At 33.5% G+C, this 16621-nt stretch overlaps 3 protein-coding genes across 4 annotated transcripts; 2 read left to right on the top strand and 1 right to left on the bottom strand.

Annotated features, from left to right (window-relative positions):
- The first annotated feature begins 1856 nt into the window (after positions 1-1856).
- LOC145636279 (E3 ubiquitin-protein ligase AIRP2-like) lies at positions 1857-8512 on the top strand. Of its 2 annotated transcripts, none has more exons than XM_081687794.1 (5): positions 1857-2266; positions 3494-3644; positions 3743-3809; positions 3910-4144; positions 7599-8512. In XM_081687794.1, the coding sequence occupies exons 1-5, from the start codon at positions 2184-2186 to the stop codon at positions 7807-7809; spliced, it is 747 nt and encodes a 248-aa protein (XP_081543920.1). In that variant the 5' UTR covers positions 1857-2183; the 3' UTR covers positions 7810-8512. The 2 variants fall into 2 exon arrangements, with proteins under 2 accessions (XP_081543920.1, XP_081543921.1); XM_081687795.1 differs by lacking the exon at positions 1857-2266 and adding an exon at positions 2444-2633.
- Positions 8513-10696: 2184 nt separating this feature from the next.
- Positions 10697-13395, top strand: LOC145635236 (sphingolipid delta(4)-desaturase DES1-like). The gene is made up of 2 exons (XM_081686525.1): positions 10697-11092; positions 12349-13395. The coding sequence occupies exons 1-2, from the start codon at positions 10934-10936 to the stop codon at positions 13165-13167; spliced, it is 978 nt and encodes a 325-aa protein (XP_081542651.1). The 5' UTR covers positions 10697-10933; the 3' UTR covers positions 13168-13395.
- Positions 13396-14434: 1039 nt separating this feature from the next.
- On the bottom strand, positions 14435-16553 carry LOC145635234 (tetraspanin-19-like). Its single transcript, XM_081686524.1, has 5 exons — positions 16277-16553; positions 15723-15825; positions 15467-15547; positions 15061-15165; positions 14435-14791 (listed from the first exon to the last, which is right to left on the bottom strand). Exons 1-5 carry the CDS (start codon positions 16453-16455, stop codon positions 14525-14527), a joined length of 735 nt encoding a protein of 244 aa, XP_081542650.1. The 5' UTR covers positions 16456-16553; the 3' UTR covers positions 14435-14524.
- Between the last annotated feature and the right edge of the window lie 68 nt (positions 16554-16621).

The following is a 16621-nucleotide window of genomic DNA, read 5'->3' as shown; positions in this document are numbered from 1 at the left end:
AAGATAATCAACATGCAACAATTAACAATATCAAAATATAGCTTCAAATACCAATAAAGCAACACAATTCACAATATTTAATTGCTTCAACTAATGAAACCAATTCAAACAGTTCACTTTGCCCAATTTTCAAATTAATCAAATAATTAGTGGTAAACACACGTAATTAGTGGTACAAGGACATAATTCAGTTTTAAAATTACCCATAAAATACTCCATTAACCCATACTAATACTCAGAAAATCGTACCTTGCTTTATGAACTATCTCCCATTTGGTCCCCCCATCTGATTGTGTCTTGCGTTTGCCATTTGTACCTTTACCCATTGATTATGACTCAAGTTGATCAGAAATTTACCCAGATAACAAAAATAGCAAAAGAAGGAAAGAAGCTCCGTACAAATTAGGGCAAAAGTAGAAAAAAATTTACCTTTAAAACCACGAAATCACTGTTCCAACAACTTGTAATTACTTGATTTTACCTTCGCAATTAAGGATGATATCCAATCGGTCCTGCAATTTTGAGAGGTATTAATGGCTGACAGAGGAAGGAAGAACAGAGAGGGGAGAGAGAAGGAAGAGGAGAGAGATTATAGAGGGAAGTATGAAATTTTCGAAAGGAAAAAAAAAAAAAAATTTGGGAAGGGGGGGTTCATTAAAAGTCACGTGCAAGTCACGTGACTAGGGTCAACGCCGGAGTTGGCCAGTCAATGCCGGAATTCAGCCCATAGTGGTGTTTGACAACTATTTTTTATAATAGGTGGTCCTTGACAACAAAAAATTTTTCGGGTGGTTTTTGACAAAAAACAGTTTTATACGGGTGGTTTCTGACAAAATTTCCTATTATAAACAAAATTTTGTAAGCATTACACTTTATTGATAGAAATAGACCCAAATAAATATCTCCATAGACATGATTAAGAATTTCGATGAAAGTATAAGGGTAAGTTTATTGCAAGTCTTGAGCAAAGTCTTTACATGAGACTTACTCAAGATTCTTGCAATAATCTCATCTAAGACTCATGTGAGTCTTACATGGAGTTTGGAAAATCCAAACCCATGTCAAGACTTTGCAAGGCCAAAGAAAATTAGCCACCTCACCAACCAAAAGTTTACAATAATTTTTTTAAAAATAAAAAAAAGATATTTTACAAAAAAGAAAATTATTTTGAAAAGAATTAATTGAGTTTGGAGTGAGTCTTGGGATAATGTGTAAATTTGGAGAAAGTCTTGTATGAATCTGAATAATATAAAAGTATTTTAAAGTTAAAGGAAAGCTGATGTGGCAGAGTCTGAAGTTTGGGTCCGAATCTGGGGATAAACTCACCCTAATTTATAAATTATGTTGACAGAATAACAACTTATATAAAACTATATGACATTTCACATAAAAATAAGAAGCATCCTAGTCACCACTTGTCTAAGATATTTCTCCAAAAGATATTTATATATCCTAAAAATCTAAAATAGTACAAGTAAAAGTCAACAATAGGAGCTCTTGAAAGCAAAAGATAAGCTAAAAATCAAGCCACTAAAATAGTGGGGTGGCTTGTTTTGAAAAGTTTGGATAAGGCAATTCCACCATTTTATCATTATCCATCATAATTATTTTACTAATTTATTTACCCTTCATCATTATTTTATAATCACTATTATCATTATCAATTTTATCTTTATCATTTTATTGTTATTACATCAATAATTATTGTTTAAAATATTTTCTGACAGGTGATTTTTTTTTTTCTTGAGTAAAACCTCACAATGACATTTATTGCATAATTCCACTTGTCAACTTCTCACATCATCCACCCTTTTTGTTTCTCCTAAAAAAGAAATAAAAAATCAAAATTACAAAAGAAGCTCAAAGAAGAACCCAGAAAAAGGGCTAAGCTTTCCTTCGAGAGAGAAACCTCATTCAATTCTGGAGAGAGAAAATAAAATAAAATTCATGTGTACTTTTTGTTAGGGTTTTGTTCTGGGTTTTTGAATTTGAAATTTTTATTTAATTAAATTGAAGGATTTTTGGTTGAAAATCATCAATTAGTTGATGGGTTTGATTCAAATTTAATTTAATTTGATGGTGAAATTCTGGGTTTTACTTTGTTTTTGTTTTTGATTATTATTATTCTGGGGTTAAATTTGAGGGTTTTAAAGAAGAAACTGAGGAGATAGAAATTATTGGAAATGTATGTGGCTTCTCCCATGCGAAAGTCGTTCAAGGATTCTCTGAAAGTTCTAGAAGCTGATATTCAACATGCTAATACTCTGTAAGCCATCAACAATTACTTTTTTTTTTTTTAATTATTCGAGAAATTCATTTTATTTTGGGATATATTCTGAATTTTCTGGATAAAGTTTCTTTTTTGGGATTTTTTAATGATTGATTCCCCATTTACCCTCATGAATCTTGTGATTCTGGGTTGTTTTTATTTTTTAATTTTTATTTTTTCTTTAGTGTAGAGAGAGTCGCAAAGGACAGTGATGTAAATATAGACGAGATTCGATTCCGGGTCCTGGGCAATAGGCACCACCCCCGAGGCTTTAACCAAAAGCTCTTATCCACTGAATTGTTGTTATTTTAGTGTACTGTAGTTTTATTTGTGGGTTTTAGATTGTTCTTAATCAGCTCTTCTGGTATATTTGGTTACAAAATTTTAGTACCTTTTGATCAACACTTTGTTGTGAATTGTATTCTATTGATTAAGCTCATTAGTTTTCACAATTAACAATGAATTCACTTCCTTAAAGATGGATATTTGTGAGACGGTGCAGTCGGCGAGCTGTCGGTTTGATGAATTGTTAAGGATAATATGATGATGATGTTCATTGTTTTTGAGTTATTCATGCATACCCCACTTACCTAACTGTTTGAACTTTCAATGAAGTGGGGTTGTTGAGGATAATGACATGGGAGATTTGTTTTAGAAGTTTCATAATTATGGACTTATGGTGTTATCGCGGTGGTGCCGTAATTGTTTGGTGCTTTAAGTTAATTGTGCAATTATAATGCTGACCATTGTGGTAACTTTGTGGAGATTAATCTGCATTTGCTTAGAGTTTTCAATATTGCAGTCCCATTGGAATCGAGTGGTAGAGCATGTGTTTTGTTGAGCAATATGATCAATATCACTGAATTTGAGTACTACATATTGTGATTGTGATCAATGTCACTGAAATTGGTATTTGTATAAGATTAAGTTTTAAATTTTAATGATGGGTTTAGTTGGGGTTTTTGGTTTTGGACTTTTAACTTATTATGGATTTATAGCTAGTAATGCTTGCTGATGCCTATTCAACTGTCGGATTATCTTCAGCATTATGCTAATATGCTATCTTTTTGTGGTCATTTACTGTTTCAAAGATAGTGAGAGGTGCAAATTCCTTAGTTGACCAAGTTCAAGTATTATCTATGTAAAGCGATGCTTGATATTTTGCTAGGTTGACAAATATATATTTTTTCTTATCTGATTTTTGTTTTGTTATTGGTTTTGCAGGGCATCAGAATTTCCTAGAGAATATGATGGTGCTTGCCTTCAAATGAGAATGTCATATGCTCCTGCTGCCCATTTCCTGCTTTTCTTGGTCCAGTGGACTGATTGCAACTTAGCAGGGGCACTTGGTTTGTTGAGAATTCTAATTTATAAGGTTGGCTTTTAATCTTCTAAATTGGTTTTTACAGAGTGGCTGTTTAATGCTATGTGCAATGTTTTAGCTTGTTGCTTAGCTGCCCTCTTTCTATGCAGGTTTATGTGGATGGCACCACTACCATGTCAACACATGAAAGAAAAGCAAGTATCCGAGAGTTTTATGGTAGGTGTGCTATTTTAGTTTAGTGTAATACAAACCTTGAGCCACATATATGGCTGCTTACCTCTTCTTTCGTATGACTTATGTTCCTTCTTGTTGACAGCGGTAATATATCCCTCATTATTACAACTTCAAAGTGGCGTTACTGATACTGAGGATAAAAAACAGAAAGTTGTTTGCATGGAGAGATATCGGAAAAGAGATGAAGAGGAATATAGGCAGTATACAGATATGGACATTGAAAGAGAGGAAGAATGTGGTATTTGCATGGAGAATTACAGCAAAATTGTGCTTCCCAATTGCAACCATGTCATGTGCCTAAAGTGTTATCGAGAATGGTAAGTTCAAAGTTTTCTGTTGGAGGGTTTTGAGGAAAAGTTGATTTCTTGAGAATTTATTTTGTTTTGTATACACAATTTCAATTAGAGTCTAGCCAGCTAATCTAACAGCTGTGAAGCCTTCAATGTTAGTCCGTCTTTAAGACAGCTGCAGTTCTTACTTCTCTTGAAGACATTCTCTAGGCCCAAACCTTTTTTTTTAAAAAACATATAGTTTGCAAATATTAGCACATCCTCATGCTCTTTGCCAAAACCATCACCATTGCCCGAAAAGAGTATTTTTGTTTCCACTTCCTGCCTCCCCTGTAGAAAAGTTTTTATAGGTGATGGTGCTTTCTGCTACATCGGTCAAGGTCAGAACCTCTGCTGTCAATTTGTTATTGGGGTTTTTTATTTTTTAATTCTCTGTCTATTGATTGTTGAGGCTCATTTGGTGGATCTGTCACGTTATAGAAATGATGCATGTTCACTGTCCTTTGTTCACCCACATTAACACTGGAACATCTCTCGAGATAATCTCTATTTTTTTTTAACATATCTTTGTTGATCCCTTTTCTTTTTTCCTCTCACATTAGTCTATTTTAGTTGAGGGCATTGAGGTCTTCCAAAGCTACCTGATCCTTCGAAGCTTCTGTTGGAAACAAGCCTGACTTGATGGTATATCAAGGCTCTATATATTATGTCTTCCCAGTTGTAATAGTGGTTAGCTGCTTTGGCATGCTGCCTTGCTGTGTTGGTCCTAGGGTGACAGTTTCTTCCTGGAGATTTTGTATAAGGATTTTGGATTTTTGTTGCATGCTTGTTGGATGTCAGCTTAAGTTATCCATGCTAGATGTTAGAGGGAAATAAGAAAGAGATAAAGGTGGGAAGTAGCTATTTTCAGGTGTTTTTCAAGCTTCTAAAGTCGGAGAATTTATCTTATTAGAGGTTGCTAACTGATCAAGTTGTAGGGGCCTTGGGTGGTTGAACCTGATCTTGCTAAATAAATCATCTGTAGTTGGGACTTAAGAGTGGAGTATGTCTTACTGATTCTGTTTCCAAGTTGTTTAATTGGGTCATGACATCATGTATTTATGAGAAAGAGTTTTTTGCTGCTTTTTGCTGCTCTAGTTAGGTCATGGCTTTGACGATGCTGTGCCACTGCTACTAATGGGAAAGGGAAGAAGTGAAGGGAACTTGTTTTTTAGTGCAAATGGAGCACTAGAGCTATTAGTTGAAAAATAGTGCCCGTCAATGCTACTTGTTGGAAGTCTGACTGGTCTTTTTTTTTAATCCTCCCATTTTTGTCTGACTTTATCGAATAGAGGTGTAGCTTTTCATAGGTGGATTTTCAAATAAATTTGTTTTTCTGAGGCACCAACTTTGCATTTCTATAATAAAATATCTATTATAAAAATGTTTTTTCTGAGGCACCAACTCTGCATTGCTGAGAAGGATCTTTTAAAAAGGTATTTTTGGCCTGTCAAGAAATGGACAGATTGGCCTAGCCCATGATTCAATGCTGAGGTAACCTCTTTGCGCCTATAGTGGATTTTTCTCTCTCGTTTATAAATTATAACCTAGAGCTGTTTCTCGTATCCAGCTTTAACTATACTACCAGAAAGTGGTTGAATATGCGCTTATAGTAGTAGAGAGCAGGGACTCTAGGCTAGGGAGCTCTAAAATTCTGTAGATGGAGATGGCTGTTCTTTTGTCCTCTACTTGGTTACTTAAGTGTTACCTACGTGCCTGATATTGGGGTATAAGTACATGAACTGATTATATTAAGGTTTGGAACTCCTTCAACTCTTTGTTACCTCGGAAGTTTTTTCTACAATTCAAGGTTTGATTGAAGTGCTTTGATATGTTACCTAACTTACCTTCAAGTGCTTACAAAACGGCACTGTTGCGATTCTTGTGCTCAAACTGAGGTGACTGCAGCAGCCTAGCTTTTGTAACATAAATTTATTTTATTATCTCCTTTTCTTCGGAGCCTTTGTTTGCCGTGACATAAATCATAACAGCTGCACATCTTGTAGTAATAGGCCTATTAAGTTTTATGTTGAGGTATCATTGCTGTTCAATGTGAGAAGCTGAGTTGACTTTAGAAGTAGGAGGCTGAAGCTGTGTAAATAAAATGTGATGTACTTGATGGTTCAAAGATGTTAACCAAGGATGAGGATGAAGTCAATCAATCAAAGCCTTAATCCCTTAAGTGGGGTTGGCTATATAAACCAAATATGATTATTCCGTATAGTCATCCACTAAAATCTTCCTCCTCCATCCCTTATGATCAAATGCCTCATGCTCATGCAAATCCATATACTTAAATCAGTATTTTTATGTCAAGCATATTGCTTGTGCATCGCCAAATTACTTTTATAAACTATAGAGTAAACTGACATAGGTACACCAGTCACGGTTGGTATATAGGTATATTGTCCTTTAAATGGTGAGGCCTTGAGCTAATTTTGGATCTTGGATTAACATGCCTGCAACTGTTCTTGAGGCCTAGAAATTTTTTAAGTTTTACTATTCAGCTTGTATGGTCAAAATAATATTTATGTATTCATTTATTTATTTTTTCCTGGGGGAGCAGGGGTTGCTAGTCTGGTATTTATGTATTACTTCATCCAATATACATGTCACAGGCCATTTTGTTGCAAAAAGGTCACCTCAGATGTTTCAAAAGTTATAGAATAGAAGTTTTATAGCATCTCACTTGAATAGCCATTGAGTACCACCCTAAGAAATAACAAACCTCCCCATGATATTGTTATAACTAATCTTAAGAGGGGCAAGTCGGGAAGTCTAGTACTATTAGGTTTATAGTCCTTAGCTTTAGTATAAATAGATAGCAGGCATGAATTGGGTTATTGGAATAGAGAGTGGCAACCTCAAGTTGCTAATAGGAGAGTTGTAGGCTAAACCTACTACCTTTGTAAGCTTTCAGCCATTGTCAATCAAATTATCAAGCCTTCATCTTTTTTCATTTGTTTTGTTAAATCAGAAATACTAAGCTAGAACACCAGTTTATTGCAGATATCCACCACTAGTTCCTTGATCTGTGGCATGCAACACAGCGTGCCGTATTTATACAATTATGTTGTGTATATTAATTATACAAGATCATCACATATTGATTTTTTTTGGCTGCTCATTTTGAGTCACATTTTCCTTGTTGCTGTTGTCAATGGGTTAAAAGACTTGATTGGTATATGAAGGTTTTTTTGAGTGAACTTATCAGTCTACTACAAAATGGTAAGGCCATTTATTTAAATGAATTTTGGCAACCTTTGTATTTATATTAGGATAGACGAAACTTGGAAGTAGAAATAATTAATCTAAGAAGATTGACCTTGTTATTTTATAATCTCTGCTGTGTACTTTGATAGTTATTTCTCCCCTGATCACTTGAAATTTTCATCTGTGTTATCTTCAGAGCAGAATTGAGAGTGATTATTACATGTTGCAGGCGCTCAAGATCACAATCCTGCCCCTTTTGCCGAGATAGTTTGAAGAGGGTGAACTCTGGAGATCTATGGGTGTTCACTGATAGTAGAGACGTGGTTGACATGACAACATTGACGAAGGAGAATCTTAGGAGGCTGTTTATGTATATAGAGAAGTTGCCCCTGATTGTTCCGGAATCCCTATTCGATGCATATGATTCACACCTGAAATGAGGGAAAGGACTATGGTCTGTTAGCCTACAGTATTCTCGCTGTCGCAGCTGTGGTTAGCCTACAGTATTCTTGCTGTCGCAACAGTTGCTTATAGACTATGGTCTGTTTAGATTAGTTAGAAGTGCAAATGTTCTTTTAAATGACTTTGCTGTCTATTCTGTGGTTAAATCTCATGCCTGATTTATTCTAAGGCAAGAGAAGGAAGGTTGGGGTGGTTTCCTGTTAAGGGTTCCGTAAATTTGTATGTAGGTAAATGTGTACATGCTTGTACAGCTCTGTTATTCAGAAAAAAAAAAGGGTAGAAAGAAAGGAGAACTTCTTTCTTTTGTTTATAATTCAATGCAGGAACCCAAGGCACTCCTATATTATGTTGTGATCAAATGCCTTTCATCTCTTTAGTTCTGCTGCCACCAATGATGCTGAGCTCGCCAAGATATCGTGTAAGGCTGTAAAAATTATTCGTCCTGGGCGGCGAATTGGGTATACAAAAATTATAGATGTGTTGTACTGTATTGATAGTTCCAAATTTAGGAAATCTGAAAACTTCTGATTATAAAATAGGATTCCTGATTTTATTTGGTAGAAGTGCTTTAATCAAACTTTGAAAATTCCTAAGAAGAGAATCCCTGTAGAGATTTTATGTCACATTTTTTACAAGGTGGTTTGGCCTAAAGTTATTAAGGTCTAGTACTTGTTCTCTTCACTTGAATTCGGCGTATGTTTTTGTAGAACTCTTACTTAATTTACATTTCAGTATGATTGTATAACTTTTACCTAATTTACACTTCTATTACGTAAAAAAAAAACCTTCTCAAGTGAGATATTACGGAGTAACTATTAACGAACCATAGAAGATAATTAGTACTCTAATGATTCGCCTCTAGGCTTGAGTGACAATGGCAAGTTTGTAAACTGTATATTACACCTTTACACTTTATAATCAATCAAATTTTTTTTTGAAAGTATTGTAAGCAATCAATTTAGCAAAAGTGTATGGGATTCAAATTAATGTATGGGGTTAAGAGCAATGACACGTACCTCGTTTTAAAATGAGTTTGATGGTGTTTTATAAAGGGAATATCCAAATTCAAATGGATTTTGAATACTTGGAATTGATTTGGGTTTTTATTTGTTTTTAGTGGATATTAAAAGTTGTAGATTCAAATTCCTTTGTGATGGTACATTGATTTTGTGGTCAATAAACTGACATATCTCTGTTTCATATTATGAATATAAATTTAGTGGTCGATTGATTGACGAAATGTATATAGTTGTGTAACTTGTGTTTTGATACAAATTTTGATAAACCCTGCCTCTCACTCAATCACATTACTCCGCAAGGGCTTTGTTAAAGTACTATCTCTGTTTTAATTTAGTTGACACTATTCTATTATCATGCTTGTTAACGCACTTTTTTAACAATTAGTATCTCTAATTCTCGTCATTGTAAAATCATAAAGTGGATATTAATAAAATATACATTGAGACGATTCAAACAAGATGCACTTCATTATATTTTATAGTAGATATAAATCACAAAAAGCAAGTCAAAGTGTAGTTTGCGAATAGTGTAAAAGTCAAACGGTGTTAACTAAAATAAAAGGAGGAAGTATAAGTTACTAATAATTAAATGGTTTCCTTCTAGTTTGTTCCTTCTAATTCTACTCTTTGAAGATGATATAATTTTGAGCTCCATAATATGTACCTTTTATTCCAAGGTATGATATATTAACATATATTTGTGATTGTATTAGGGGTAGGGATAACGAATTCATATTAAATATGTTGAAGATTTGAGACATGTTTTCCCTTATCTTGGAGATGCGTCATAAATCTAATAATAGTACCTTTATTTAAAAATGAGTGCATCACTTTAACTGACACACATCAGTGAACAATTTGTCTTTTACTCCCTCCGTTTTTAAATACTTGCTCCATTTCTCTTGGACACGCATGTCGATGCTAATCTTTGATCACTAATACCTTTAATTATTAATATGTATAAATTTTAGCAATTGAAAATTAATAATCTATTCATTGAGATGATTCCAACAAGTACCCACAAGTGTATATTTTTTCTTATGTATAAATCATAAACATTAGTCAAAGTAGGACAAATAAATAGTGCAAAAAATAGAAATGGAGCAAGTATTTAAAAACGGAGGAAGTAATAAATATTATAACTAATTCACTACTAGTAACATATATGGAAAACTCATTCATACACCTATTATGTTTTTCATTTTTTTTATCCTTTACAAAAAAAAATCATCTAATAACAAGCCCCCCAAGTTCTCATCATCCCTCCCGGTTTCAAGGATATCTCAAGTGGTTAGAAACTTTCCTCCCACTTTTAGAAAGTAGAATAGATATTCATCATCCGTGTTTGTGACTCGCTTAACACAACAAAGAAAGAAAAAAAAAGGCCCCTACATAGCCCTTAGAGCTACATATAAACATTAAATTTATACTTGAAAATCGTAAAAAGTTAAGAAATCATTAAAATATAAACACTAATAACACTGATTTACGCGTGTTTTTGTCATGAATATCTAATTTTATACAATTTCCAAGAGTATATTTAATGTTTATATATAACCCTTAAAGCTACATATAACATTACCCTTTAAATATCTATTACAAAAAAAATTGTTATGCAACTCTTATCATATACTTGTAAGTTGTTATAAGTTGTAAACTTAAACTTGTAACAAATCAAAAAAGACCAATCTTTTCCACAACTTACCATTAGTCCATTACCATACAAAAGATAATCGAATCAAACAAGAATAAGAATAAGATACTTTTTTTTAAAGGTGAAAATAACCCAAAATCCCTAGCTATTAAACCCAAGTTGAGAAGAGCAAACCACCTCACATGATTGAAAGCGAAAGATGAACGTGATATCTTGCTCATTCTTCTTACAAATACTTGTATTTTTTCGTCCATTATAATAAACTCACGACGTTTTCCCTCCTTTTTTTTATCCAAATATAGTTCCACCACCTTTTTTTTTTTCTTTCTTTTTGAAGGCTAAATATCAACAATTTTTTCAAAAAATAAAATCCCAATTTCACAAAAAAAAAAAAAAAAAAAAAAAAAAAAAAAAAAGGGAAGGGGGGAGATGGGGGCAGGATTAGGGGAGGAGAAAGAAGGAACAATGGCGGAAGATTTCTTCTGGTCATACACAGATGAACCTCATGCTACTAGAAGGCGCCAGATCCTCTCTCAATATCCTCAAATTAAAGAGCTTTTTGGCCCTGATCCTTGGGCTTTTGCTAAGGTTATTAAAGATTCAATCTTTTATATTTTTTGAATTATTTTTTTGGGTTTTTATTGGGTTTAATTCATTCATATCTAGATCCGAGTTAATGGGTGTTGGTTATTTTTGTGATTTTGTATGATTTCTTTGATGGGTATTGGTTAATTTTGTTGATTTTTGTGTATTTTTTGATGGGCATTGGTTAATTTTGTTGGTGGTTATGTAATAGGGGTGAGATTTCTCTGTTTTATTGGACACTGTAAAGTTTATCATTCATCTTTGGTTTAGATCTTCAGTGATGGAATTAAACATTGATTATGATTAATTTGTTAGTTATTTGGATTAGTTTAATTGACCATTGGTGATTGGGAAATTGAAATGTAGCATCTTTGGATTTAATGCTGATTAATATAGTTGATTATATGATTAATTAGATTCATCTTTGGTTGTAAAGGAGTTGCACTTGATTGGGCATTATGTGATAGGAAATATGTCTAAAGTATTATGTGGTGTTTTTGCTCATTTTGTTGCTAAATCACAATTAGCTGAATTGCTGTTGAAAGTAACGGGTGTTGAGTGAATTTTATTGGATTTCCATTGCTTTGATGCCTATTCTTGGGTGAGTTTCGAGTAATGAAGTTGATTGTCGAATCGATTTTTCCTCTGCATCAATGAAAGATCTAAATCCTTTTTTTTCCCCTTCTTACCTCATTCTTCAAAAACACTCTTTTGCATATGGTTCATCTCCGCGCTCCATCTAGTGCGCAAGGAAATTCTACTAACAAGGTCAAATTAGTGTAATGTACTCAATCAAGTGTGCAAGGACTTCTCTTATTAACAAGGTCAAACTAGTGTAATGTACTCATTACTTCACCTTCCATCCAAAGTTAGTCACTTTGATGATTTAATGTGAATCTCTATTGTGGCATTTAAATTCATGGGAGAGAGTAGTATAATGGAATTGTCAGAAGGATTGAAATGAACCAAATTGATGACGATGTCATTCTTTTGTGATGATCTTTGATTGCCATACTCCAGTTATAGAACTGTTTCATATTGAAGGTTGAAAGTAGCAATCTTGGAAGGTTTTTTTTTTCGGTTGTAAATTGTAATCACCAACAGGTCTTAGTGTTTTGCTAAACCAATTCAATTTTTGTTCATGCTAAATCAACGTTCTATTGTGAATTATTTCTGATTCAGTTATGATCAATCTGACTGACATATGGAATTACCTCATTTTAGGTTTTAACCTTTTAATGTTTTTTTGGCACTTGCAGATTACGATGGTTGTGTTGACTCAGATTGCAACTGCTACTCTACTTCATGATGCAAGCTTTCTTAAAATACTAGTAGTAGCATACTTTTTTGGATCATTCCTTAACCACAACCTTTTCTTGGCCGTCCATGAGCTCAGCCATAACCTAGCTTTCTCTACCCCATCTTACAATCGTTGGCTTGGAATTTTCGCAAACCTGCCTATTGGTGTGCCAATGTCTATTACATTCCAAAAATACCATCTTGAGCACCATAGATTTCAAGGTGTTGATGGCTTGGACATGGACATTCCAAGCAAAGCTGAGGCCTATATGGTTCGAAATGCTTTTACCAAATCCATTTGGGTAGTCTTACAACTCTTCTTCTATGCTCTCCGGCCTTTATTTCTCAAACCAAAGCCGCCTTGTTTGTGGGAATTCACTAATTTGACCATCCAAGTGGCACTTGATGCCTCCATGGTCTACTTATATGGCTGGAGATCTTTTGGTTATTTGATTGCCTCAACTTTCGTTGGAGGTGGGATGCATCCCATGGCCGGTCACTTCATCTCCGAGCATTATGTCTTCAATCCCGATCAAGAAACATACTCTTACTACGGCCCTTTGAATCTTTTGACATGGCATGTTGGCTATCACAACGAGCACCATGACTTTCCGAGGATTCCAGGAACAAAGCTCCACAAGGTGAAAGAAATTGCACCCGAGTACTATGAAGGTCTAGAGTCATACAAATCTTGGAGCCAGGTTATATACATGTATATAATGGATAGAACAGTGGGGCCTTTTAGCCGGATGAAGAGAAAACCGAAGAAATCAGAGTAGTGATTGATTTGTTGATTTTTTGGTTCTGTTTTCTTGATTGAATTGTTATCTCTTATTCTAGTTATGATTTGTTGACATTTTTCCACACTTTTTTGAGAAATGTAAAATCTTGAAGGGTTTGGCATAGGCGTATGCTGTATCTGTAGGTCAGAGAGGATGCTAATGTATTCATTATTTCATTCATATTTACTTGTATCTACTTATTCTTTCACCATGATCGCTCTGCTGGTTACGGAATATCCAATTGAACTGCCCACTTTGTTTGTTATTAATAGTCGTGTTGATAGTGTAAGTTTGAAATCATACATGACTTCCGTATTAGTTAGACTGAAGTTATTTACAAATTTACTGCATATTACCAGCTTAAGCACGAATTTTGTTAACAGTTTAACATAATGGCAACCAGAACCTCGTGTGCTTTCTCTGGTGATGTGGTGGTTCCGTTTGAAAAAGCATCCTAACATAAAGGGTACTAATACTAATGACGCGTTGGTAGTAAATGACGATGTTGGTAATGAGGTATGCGTAATTTTGCACAAATATATATTCAATGCCAAATTATGTGGCAATAAAGAGTCTATCTTCATGTGTGTAGTGAAAGGACGCTAGACTCATATTCAGTGGCGAATCTAGAATTTATCTTCAAATTGGTGTTGGGTGGTTATTGGAAAATGTAGAAGATTTCCAAAGTACAAAAGAATTAAAGATCAGGTGTAATATCCGTGCACAATACAGACATACAGTAGTACTAGTTTAACATTGTTACCAGTATTTGTTAGAGAAATTATTGGTGCTGTGGTCCCTCCAAATTATGCCCACGTCCAAAATATATTCAGTACCAAACATATGAATATATGATCACATAATAATGAGTACATCAAATGCAATTTCAATGACTAAAAATCTTGACTAAGTTTTACTAGTTTTCCGTATTAATGATTGTAATTGCGCGACTACAACAAATTTAACGCGACAGTGACTTTGTATGACATGATTAAACATATTGTTTACATACATCAGTTGCATACAAAATATTGCCAAATATCAATTGCAATGAGTAACGTTTAAATCCATACATTTTATCATTGTTATTCCAGTATAATTTTAAGGAATTTTTTATTCCCGCCTACTATATTATGATGGTTTGAATACATCTATAAGACTATAATAATATCTTTTCTTTGAAATTCTTAAAATTCACTTAGGGATATTAGCTCATATAATAAAAGATATACTGACTATATTAGTAGATCGATCAGATAAAACATTGTATAACTATAACAACTTCATTATATTTCAAAGCCAAAAAAAAAAAACAACTTCATTAGATTTTACAAAAATCATCACATAATAAATTTCAATAAACAACCTTAGGTGCAGCTTGTGCAGCAGCAGCTACGTACTCGCCCTTCTCACTCCCTGTTACATAAGGGGCATAACCATAACCGTGCGTGTAGGGTGGTGGTGGATAATATTGTGGATCGGGGTGGCCGACGGCATACGGTAGAGGAGGAGGTTGAATTTGATGATCTAAGAAAGGAAGGTTAGCTTCTTCATCTTCGTATTTCCGGTGTGATTTGGATCGCATTGATCGAATTACTATTGCTAGGAAGAACGAAAGAGCCTGTAATAATAAGCCAGTTTATTTATTGTAAGTTGACAAAAGTTGACACGATCAATAACAGTCTTATTAAACAGAAAAAAAAAAAAAATCAAAAGAAAGTGGACGTTTTGTGTTTTTAGTTGGCATGTTACCAACTTACCTTTAACCGGTTAATAAGTCTAATTATCAAATGATTGAACTTGTTAACACACTCATATTATTGTTAATTACGAGTACTAACTTCTAAGTTCTAATCAAAATTGTTAAATGTGGAATTCTCGAAATGTAACCTGAGCGAAGGCTATCAACACGCCTAAACACTTGAAGTTATTGGAGTGGTCATCGACATAATCCACGAAGTGATCAAATCTTTTTGTGCGATCCTTAGGGATGTCCTGTTGCATCAAAACAAGATTGATTATAATCACTTCAATGATCAATCAATCAATCATAAAAAGACGGACTCTTATATGAGACGGACTTACAATAATTTATTACAATACAGGAATAATTTTTATATTTTAGCCTACAAATATGAACTCATAGTGCTTAATCTGCTTGCAATAATTTTTATATTTTAGCCTACAAATATGAACTCATAGTGCTTAATCTGCTTGCAATAAGTTATTGTAAGTCCGTCTCTACTAAAACACCATTGAAATAATAACAATTGAATGTCGCGTAACGTTTTTGTACCTTATCCCATTTGTCATTTAGGCATATATCTGCTGTGATCAAACTCTCCACCAAAATAAGAAAGAGCATAATCCCTATATACTGCAGTAATTTTTGAATTTATATATTAGATCAAACATATATATATATATATATATATATATATATATATATATATATATATATATATATATATATATATATATATATATATATAGATTATGAAGAATATTAAAGTTGCAAGTAGAATTAATTAAAATTTTGTTTAAAAATGTACCAAGGAAAGTAGAAAATTGTTCTTCTTCTTATCAGCTCCTACATGCCCTATGCATGCCGTGGAACAAAATATGAGTCCGGTAAATATACAAGCCCACAAAAACCTGCAAATGTTCCAAAATAATTAGTAACTAACAATCGGGTCATTTATAATTGTCGTATAACAATAACAAAGCCTTAGTCCTAAAATTGTACAACTAGTTCGCCGTATGGTTGCCAATCGTGAGGCAAGCGAATGAAGAAGTTGTATAAAAGAATCAAATCGGACCAGACTAGACCTTACAAATTCAATCATAATCACCGAATATTTAATGAATGCACACAACCCAATTATCTTTTTAGAATTTTAGTTGCATATGATCAAGAAAGTTAGAAACACCATGATTTGAACAAAAAAATCTAAGAGAAATTTAGACCACTTTATAGAGAGATGTTACAAATATATATATATATATATATATTGTAGCTAATAAGCTAACATAATTCCCTAATAATGTACCATTAAAAAAAAAAAAAAAAACCCCTTAAAATGCTTGTAATGAAGGAAAAATTTACCAAGAAAAAGGATATTTATAGTATTCTCGTAAGCAAACATAAATCATCCAAACACAATACATAAGAATTGCGATCCCGGTCATCGCCATGACCGAATTGGTGAGTTTAAATGATACTTTGATGTAATTCATGGCAGCTTTGTCCATGGAAATAAGGTTAGGGTATTTTAAACTTGACATTTGATGAATATAAGCTTAAAAGGGTTTACGTGAAGTGTGATATGCAAGATTGTTACATGTTTGTATGCTATATATCATTTTCGGTCGCTCTCCAATATATATATATATTCATGTAGATTTTGTTAGGTTGATGAATCAAATTAGTAAAATGATTGCATAAGTTAAA

This window comes from Chenopodium album, chromosome 6 (assembly GCF_948465745.1).
Source record: "Chenopodium album chromosome 6, dcCheAlbu1.1, whole genome shotgun sequence".
Classification (NCBI taxonomy): domain Eukaryota; kingdom Viridiplantae; phylum Streptophyta; class Magnoliopsida; order Caryophyllales; family Amaranthaceae; genus Chenopodium; species Chenopodium album.
Note: the sequence above shows the minus strand (reverse complement) of the source record. Positions and strands in the feature narration are given on the sequence as shown.

Excerpts from the sequence above, each read along its gene's own strand:
- LOC145635234 (XM_081686524.1), bottom strand. The coding sequence starts at position 16,455 with ATGTCAAGTTTAAAATACCCTAACCTTATTTCCATGGACAAAGCTGCC. Across the intron at positions 15,548-15,722 it reads ACAATTTTCTACTTTCCTTG|TATATAGGGATTATGCTCTT; the intron begins GTACATTTTTAA and ends AAATTACTGCAG. Across the intron at positions 15,166-15,466 it reads TAAATGACAAATGGGATAAG|GACATCCCTAAGGATCGCAC; the intron begins GTACAAAAACGT and ends TTGATGCAACAG.
- LOC145636279 (XM_081687794.1), top strand. The coding sequence starts at position 2,184 with ATGTATGTGGCTTCTCCCATGCGAAAGTCGTTCAAGGATTCTCTGAAA. Across the intron at positions 3,810-3,909 it reads AAGTATCCGAGAGTTTTATG|CGGTAATATATCCCTCATTA; the intron begins GTAGGTGTGCTA and ends TCTTGTTGACAG. Across the intron at positions 4,145-7,598 it reads CTAAAGTGTTATCGAGAATG|GCGCTCAAGATCACAATCCT; the intron begins GTAAGTTCAAAG and ends TACATGTTGCAG.
- LOC145635236 (XM_081686525.1), top strand. The coding sequence starts at position 10,934 with ATGGGGGCAGGATTAGGGGAGGAGAAAGAAGGAACAATGGCGGAAGAT. Across the intron at positions 11,093-12,348 it reads ATCCTTGGGCTTTTGCTAAG|ATTACGATGGTTGTGTTGAC; the intron begins GTTATTAAAGAT and ends TGGCACTTGCAG.